Here is an 8,729-nt window from a genome sequence, read left to right as displayed (position 1 = left end):
ATGTTTATTAATATGCTAAGGAACTTATTCATACATATACATATTAATCTGCTATATAACTGTATTCCTACATGTGTATATATATATGTTTATTAATATGCTAAGGAACTTATTCATATATACATATTAATCTGCTATATAACTGTATTCCTACATGTGTATATATATATGTTTATTAATATGCTAAGGAACTTATTCATACATATACATATTAATCTGCTATATAACTGTATTCCTACATGTGTATATATATATGTTTATTAATATGCTAAGGAACTGTATTCATATATACATATTAATCTGCTATATAACTGTATTCCTACATGTATATACATATTAATCTGATATGGAGCTGTATTCATACATGTATCTACAGGGCTCACCCTTAACTTTTCTTTTTAGGGAGCCAGCTGGGGCCCCAAAACATGCATTTGTAGGGGCCAATTCTATAGCTCATTGTAAAATGTGCTCTATAGTGGAAATTATCAGAAATTTCTCTGAATTAAATAGAGGATGTTACGTGAATTGAGAGGAAACTAAAGATGTCAACATATCTCAATTTATTTTATTGTGAACTCGTATTTCATGAAAAACGAAAAACACAAATCAAACCAATTCATTTTTTTTTCAAACCACTTAAATGATCTTTATTTCATATATGATCTTTGATTTTTCTCTAAAGCATGGTATAACAGTAACTTGTTTTCCATATTAAGTTATCGAGATGATACACCATGTGGCTCATTGTTTAGGGAGGTCGCCGAAAGAGCGCATGACAACAGAGCGTTTGGAAATCTGGAATGCCCCATTACTTTCCAATAGGTTGTTTTTACCGCACGACACAATACTGTGTGTCTTGATAAGCACCGTTCCAGGCAAGAATTAACATACAGAAATATATATAACTATTCAATCACAATTGAGTTTAATTTATCTTATTTTTGTCTGTGAACATTCTGCTACACTGCGTCCTGTGATATTATGTATGGATGATGCAAATACCATCCCTACTATCTTGTTTGCATCGTTTTTGAAGTATTGATATTAGCCATCCCTATATTTACTTTCTTTTTTGAAAAATTTTTTTTTGACATGTATGTATTAATCTGTTATGGAACTGTATTCTTATATTATCGTGTTTGATTTTAATTTATTTATTTTCTACTTTCATTTCCAGCTGTTACTCCACGAATCCAGCCGTTCAACTTCCCTAAGACAGTGACATTTGATACACAGGTTAGTGTGACTTGTGCTGTTTCAGAGGGGTCCTTACCCGTCATATTCTCGTGGAAGAGAAACGGACAAACACTTATAGCTTATGATGAAAAGATACATTTTCGCACCCACGAGGATCTAAGCACTTTGAAAATCCAAGATTTAGATGTAAGTGACATTGGAAACTACACGTGCATAGCGAAAAACTCCGGAGGAGTAGACAGTTACACTTCTCAGCTGTTAGTGAAAGGTAAATTAGGAATATTTTTATTATATTTAAATTATATATATATATCATTGTGATGAACTATTACATGTACTCAAAAGCAGAAAGTGAGTTTAAAACAGACTAGTTTCTTAACTTTAAGCTTCTCCAAACGTCAAAATAGTTATTACAAAATGGAACGTTTTTACCATTTTTGAAACTTTATATAAATTAATGGTTTGTTTGTTAAGTTTCGAGCGAAGCTATTCAAGGGCTATCTGAGCGTGCCGTCTCTAATTTAAAAGCGATAGACCAGAGGGAAGGCAGCTAATCAACACCATCCACCGTCACTTTTTGAACTACTCTTTGCCAAAGAAAAGTGAGATTGATCGTCGTATTAACACTCCCATGTCTGAATTGCGAGCGTGTTCGGTGACGAGATTCAAACCCGCGATCCGCAGATTTCCAATCGAACATCAGGCCATGCCAGGACCCGAATTTATTAGATGGTTTAACATTAAATGAGATATAGGCACCACATTTCTCAGATCAGCGGTTCTTTCACCGAGGTCAAAATAAAATAGTTTCATAATTCCCTAAGCACCGCAATTCTACTTTTATTTCTTATTTAACAGTTTTTATTTGTACGAGATATGTACAATACGTGGCTCTGTGATGTAAACGTGGGATTTGATAAGAAAGGTGGGCGACTCGTAGTATCAAGTCATGTCCATTCAACACGCTATTTGTTGATGTTAAGGTAACGTTTCTATTCCGAACATCAGACACCCATAACGTTTATTGAAAACACATCGAAAGAAGAGCTAAATGAAAAACCTGCCTGGAGAACTTAGATTATGTAAATCATCATCAGATAACTAATCGATATGTCGAGTCTCAAGCTCTTCAGGCACTTCAGATAGTCGTCATTCTATAACGTTTTATACGACTATCACTTGACAAGCTGCGACATTTATTAGTTCCAATGACGCTTGCTTGTTTCGTTTCTCACGTCTTCAGGTATGACGTCATTCTCTCTCCTCGACTATAAATTTGGATCAAAGACGATATGTAGCTGCGACATCTATTAGTTCCAATGACGCTTGCTTGGTTGAATAAGAGCTGAACGGAAACCTTACATTAATTAGCAGCTTTATTCAACAAACTTAAAGAAGAGCTGAACAGATAACCTACACTAATTAGCAGCTTTATTCAACAAACTTAAAGAAGAGCTGAACGGATAACCTACATTAATTAGCAGCTTTATTCAACAAACTTAAAGAAGAGCTGAACGGAAAACTTACATTAATTAGTAGCTTTATTCAATAAACTTAAAGAAGAGCTGAGTAGTCAACTTGTCTTAATTAGCAGCTTTATTCAATAAACTTAAAGAAGAGCTGAACGGACAACCTACCTTAATTAACAGTTTTAATTCAACAAACTTAAAGAAGAGCTGAGTAGTCAACTTACCTTAATTAGCAGCTTATTTAGCACACTTAATCAAAAGCTGAACAGATAACCTACATTAATTAGCAGCTTTATTCAACAAACTTAAAGAAGAGCTGAGTAGTCAACTTGCCTTAATTAGCAGCTTTATTCAATAAACTTAAAGAAGAGCTGAACAGATAACCTACATTAATTAGCAGCTTTATTCAACAAACTTAAAGAAGAGCTGAACGGAAAACTTACATTAATTAGCAGCTTTATTCAACAAACTTAAAGAAGAGCTGAGTAGTCAACTTGCCTTAATTAGCAACTTTATTCAATAAACTTAAAGAAGAGCTGAACAGATAACCTACATTAATTAGCAGCTTTATTCAACAAACTTAAAGAAGAGCTGAGTAGTCAACTTGTCTTAATTAGCAGCATTATTCAACACACTTAAATAAGAGCTGAACGGACAATCTACCTTAATTAGCAGCTTATTCAACACACTTAAAGAAGAGCTGAATGGACAACCTGCCTTAATTAGCAGCATTATTTAACACACGTAAATTTGTTGAATAAAGCTGCTAATTAATGTAAGGTTTCCGTTCAGCTCTTATTTAAGTTTGTTGAATAAAGCTGCTAATTAATGTAGGTTATCTGTTCAGCTCTTCTTTAAGTGTTGAATAAAGCTGCTAATTAAGGCAATTTGACCATACACTTCTTCTTGAAGCGTACTGAACCTTCTGTTAATTATGTCTTTCAACTTCTAGACGTGATGGGTTTTTTTGTTTTTTTTGTAGATCTTCCAAGTATTAAAGAAAAAGTTCATATATTTTCTTATCGTTTTAAGGTAGCGTAATGAGACCAACTGAGAAAAAACAAATTATTCAAAAGAAAAAGAGCTTAAACATAAGTTTGTTATGAACTTCCCTCATTTTGAGAAATTCTTTATTTCCTGGGATTTATCATATCAACATAAAGCATCTTGAAGACTAAACTTACAAATAGATATTCTATTTCGATAATGGTCGTGCACTAAAATACTAAACAATGCCTGTCGTTCTAACTAAAATATTCTATTGATTCAGGACTAAAGACTTTCGTATTGAAATTTTCAATTTTGAGTCATGATTCATTAACGTGATGGTGCAGAAAAATAAAGAATACAGCTTATGTTCTTTCCCAAAACACCTGCCTCCGATCTTGACTTCAAGTGTTATGTACCGTGAGTCACGGAAAACCTCCGTTTATTTTTTTTCTGGTCAAAGAATAGTGAGGAACCGTACTCTGGAAGTAACATTAGACTTAAGATCACTGATGAGTTCGTAGGTAGGCTTAGGATCCAGGCACTTAACATCTGAAATTTCTGAAAACTATTGTTGCTGGAAAAAATACTTTCACAGTCCAACTTCTGGTCGAAGGTTGGCAATTCAATTACTTCTTAAGAGGTCTTGCAATTCCTGGTGGTTGTGGTGCTCGATTCGCAATCTGTGGATCGTGGGTTCGAATCCCATCACCTTACATGCCCGGATTTTCAACCGTAGGGGCGTTACAATGTTGTGGTCAATTCCACTATTCGATTACAGTACCTCAAGCGTTGAAGGTGAGTGGTATTCACTAGTTGACTTCCCTCTATTTTATCACTTCAAAATGAGGAAGACTAGCGCAGATAGCCCTCTAGTAGCTTTGCGCGAATTTCAACAAAACAAACCTTTTTAGGGTTTTATTTATTAAATAACTTTGTTCTCGTGATGTTTATGATCTTTAGTTTCAAAGTGCACAAATTAACATAAATTTAAAAACACAATGAAGTTTCATTTTACGTTCATGTTTTAAGCTAATAAATGTTACATCCCAGACATCGTATAAATACGTCATGATTGTTAATCTAGAGTCTACACGAGCTTAGTATAGGAATTACTGAATTGTTTTTCTGATAGTTTTACAAAGTGAATACAAACAACAAACACATTTAATCATCTTCAAGGCAAAGTATTCTCCACTTCTCAAAATTGCTGTTTATATATATTTCATTAAAAAGGCTAAAAGTATAAGTATTAGAGTGTTATATAAGGAATTAGGTAATTTGTTAACCTTGTTTTTTTTCAGTTTCAAGGCGGCAGAATCCTAAATTTTATAGTTGATAGTGTATATTTGGTGTTGTTAATAAGCTGTCTTCATCTGTTATAATAATACTCAGTTTTGTCTGCCCTGAAAATGCGCGTGCACTTCATTTCAACGGATGTAAACAAAAGGGCGGGTGTAATTATGTTTTAGCAGACATTTTGTACAACATATTAAAAGCTTATCAAAGCTTTTAAAAATGTATAACGTTAGGCTGTAGAATAATAAGTTTATTTATTCATAGTATCAAGTACGGTAAAGTTTAGTCCTAATTAAACGAAAGCATAAAATGTACACAAGTTACAGTGTTAATTTATCTCTTTATCGAATATAGACAGTACATAATAAAGGGTTAACTAATGTTAGGCCTAAGACAAGTGGACTTGTAGATTTCACTGTTTGCGATTAAAATTATTTTGTATTACTCTAGAAATCCTGTATTTAAATAAGTACTGTTGCAATAAAGATACCAATTTGATCGAAAATATTATGCAAGTCGTTGCTAGTCTTAGTAATTCTTCAAAAATAGCATTAAGAGCTGATAATACAACTGGATGATTAGATTTAATATCATGATCAGCTTTACAGTGGAAATGTGTTTTTTTCTTTACACATGGAACTTATAAGTGTTGTTAATTATGAATTGCCTGAAGATGGTCTGCTCCCATGGACTGAAATGTAGGAGTTTTAATTGCTTGAAAAAACACATTTCTACTGTAAAGCCTACACGGACACGTTGTTTTTTGTTGCTGTTGTTTTTCTTTGTTTTTTAATTTACAAGGGATCCAATAATCCATTTTCAAAAGTTACGATTGAAATCAATTGCACCTTTCACACGTAAAGATTCATTAAGAATTATCACACATCTGCAATGTACGATTTTATAGACTTTAGATCTAATATTGAATTCAAAAGATAATGGTTTGTAAAGTTGAAAATCTGTTTTCTCTTTACGAGAAATTTTGTTAATCTACTTTTTTGCATTATCTTCACTGATATGGTAGCTCCTCCATATTGGAAAAGTCAGCCAGTCAATGTCAACGCCATTTTAGGAAAACAAGCATTCTTGCATTGTGACGTTGGTGGTTATCCTCGTCCTCATATAGCATGGAAGAAATTTAATGGTAAGGTGTAAGAATATAAAGAAGATTAATGAAATGCCAAAAGTTAAAAATGATTTAAAGAAATGCAACAAGAAACCACTGCCACCAAATCGTAAAAATAATTATTGAGATGTATTTCATTGATAAAAATCTTCAAGTTGAATATTATTATTATTATTATAGAATTTTATTAGGTGTGTGAAATATTTTGATTTACGTTTTCTGGTGGCAGACTTATATATCTGTTTCCAACTGCACAGTACAAAAGTGATAAACACAATGCCAGTGTTTTTCACGCCTGCTGGGCAAATTATAAATGGTTTAAAATCTTCATGAATTGATTAAAATAATGGTAGAAGAAGTAACGAAAAATGTTATGTTTTTTTCCTATACCACCTGTTGGTTTGTTAAAGAAACTCATATTTCAAGTACACGAGTTTTATGTGATTTTCGGTATACTTGCTGAAATTATTTTGTGTATGACTAAATATAATGAATTTTCAAGTATCCAATCTGTTGAAAATACATACCGTATTGAACGACAACTATAGCTATATTTGTTTGTTTGGAATTAATCACAAAGCTACACAATGGGCTATCTGTGCTCTGCCCACCACGGGTATCGAAACCCGGTTTCTAGCGTTGTAAGTCCGCAGACATACCGCTGTGCCACTGGGGGCATCCCTATGTTAAACATGCAACTATAGCTACACAATGGAATCACATGAGACTTCCACCAGTTTTAAAAATGACATTGAAATAACAAAAAAAAGAAGAATGGTGTTTCCAATTAATACAAAAAATTGAAAAAATGTGAATGGGACTTCAGCTAGGCCTATATAGGCCCATGAACAACAAATAAGTACATGTATTACTCAATGTCTGAAAACTGGTACTCACCAACTGCAATAAATATTTGTTAATGTTAGGTTGAAGCTAACATGTTCAAGTTAAAAAGTTCCCCATTCTTATATATATATATATTTGTGTATGTGTAAGTCTTACTTTGATATAATTTCGAACGTACTGAAATTATGCTTTATGAAAGTTATCCTATAAGCGTTTGACTTAAAAGGGCCTGGCTTGGACTGGTGGTTAGGGCACTTGACTCGCAATCTGCGGGTAGCGAAATCGAAACTCGTCACCGGACAGGCTCGCTCTTTCAACCGTAGGAGTGGTGACCTCTAGTTTAGGCCCGGCATGGCCAGGCGGTTGGGGTTCTCGACTCGCAATCTGAGGGTCGTGGGTTCGAATCCCCGTCCCACCAAACATGCTCGCCCTTTCAGCCGTGTGAGCGTCATAATGTGACGGTCAATCCCACTATTCGTTGGTGAAAGAGTAGCCCAAGAGCTTGTGGTGGGTGGTGATGACTAGCTGCCTTCCCTCTAGTCTTACACTGCTAAATTAGTGACGGCTAGCTCAGATAGCCCTCGTGTAGCTTTGCGCGAAATTCCAAAGAAACCAAACCAAACCCTCTAGTCTATCACTTCAAAATTAGGAACAGCTAGAGCAGATAGCACTCGAGTACTTGCGCGAAATTAAACAAACAAATGACTTAAAATGTAAATAAGTGTTTGAAAGAAATATCAGAGGGTAATAACAGATCAAATTAAGCGGACGAGTGAGTTATGAAGATTTGATTAGATCGTTAAAAAGGTGCTGCTATCTACACAGAAATACGCGTATATCTGTATCTTTAACATTCGTATTCAAAATAAGTTGCTTTTGTCTGTATGTATTAGACAGAACCTGGTATCGAAATAGTAAATACCTCATAACAGTGTTGTGACCAACTGAATACTAAGATGATCGTCTCCATTACGTCTATAACATGTGATATTACTTGAAGCTGGTACATCGATAATATGCTATCTAAAATAATTACATTAATAACATGAGATGCTACACAAAGGTATTGTTATCTGCCGAAAATTTTCGGGGTTTGAGCCCCAAAAAGCAGCTACTACTCAAAATAATTAAACATAATTTCAATGTAATACAGTTTTCGTAAAATAGATAGATTCGGAGCATTGTGAAACACATCCGGGACACGTGTCCTGTGGACCGGTTTCCAGCAACGCTCCTGGTGCTACCTAAAGCAACTACGTCGCTAATATGGGATGTTACCTGAAATAGCTACGCCTACAACGTGTGATGTTACCTGAAAATAAACTAGTATTTCTTATTTGGGTTGAAAAGACAAAAACAAAAAGGGTTTTACAGAAAGTGAGTGTTTGATTCAAATCTTGATTACCTTATGCAGTTATGGATGGAAAATACATTAACTCCTAAAAATTTTCGTTAACACAGACATATTTTTATATCAATCTGTTTTAAATATGCCCGACACTGCAGTCAAAATGAATATAAAAGTAGCTGAAATGACTGCTGTCACATAGATAATCCACTTTTTTTAAGACGTAACATTATTAAGTTCGTTACAACGGGTGTTTCTTAAACTAAGCTTCTTTTGAAAATTCCAAAATATGTCTGCAATACTATTACAAGTTACCTCTCATGATGTTGTTCTTCTAGTGGTAGTAACAATACTACTACAGTAAACCTCTCATGATGTTGGTCATGTTGTAGTAGTAACAATACTACTACAGTAAATCTCTCATGATGTTGGTCATGTTGTAGTAGTAACAATACTA

General features: G+C 34.1%; 1 protein-coding gene across 2 annotated transcripts in view; it reads left to right on the top strand.

Annotated features, from left to right (window-relative positions):
• The window catches only part of LOC106463029 (Down syndrome cell adhesion molecule-like protein 1), a 38,310-nt gene that overhangs the window by 3,099 nt on the left and 26,482 nt on the right, over positions 1–8,729 (top strand). For both annotated transcript variants that reach the window (XR_002611400.1, XM_022390442.1), the window contains exons 2-3: positions 1,178–1,465; positions 5,977–6,096. Coding sequence is in view for 1 of the 2 variants with exons in the window: in XM_022390442.1 (XP_022246150.1) it covers positions 1,178–1,465; positions 5,977–6,096 (408 nt within the window). In the remaining variant the exon portion in view is untranslated. The remainder of the gene's footprint in view (positions 1–1,177; positions 1,466–5,976; positions 6,097–8,729) is intronic.

This window comes from Limulus polyphemus, unplaced genomic scaffold (assembly GCF_000517525.1).
Source record: "Limulus polyphemus unplaced genomic scaffold, Limulus_polyphemus-2.1.2 Scaffold1307, whole genome shotgun sequence".
NCBI lineage: Eukaryota > Metazoa > Arthropoda > Merostomata > Xiphosura > Limulidae > Limulus > Limulus polyphemus.
The sequence above is the reverse complement of the archived record's forward strand: the minus strand, read 5'-3'. Positions and strand labels throughout refer to the sequence as shown.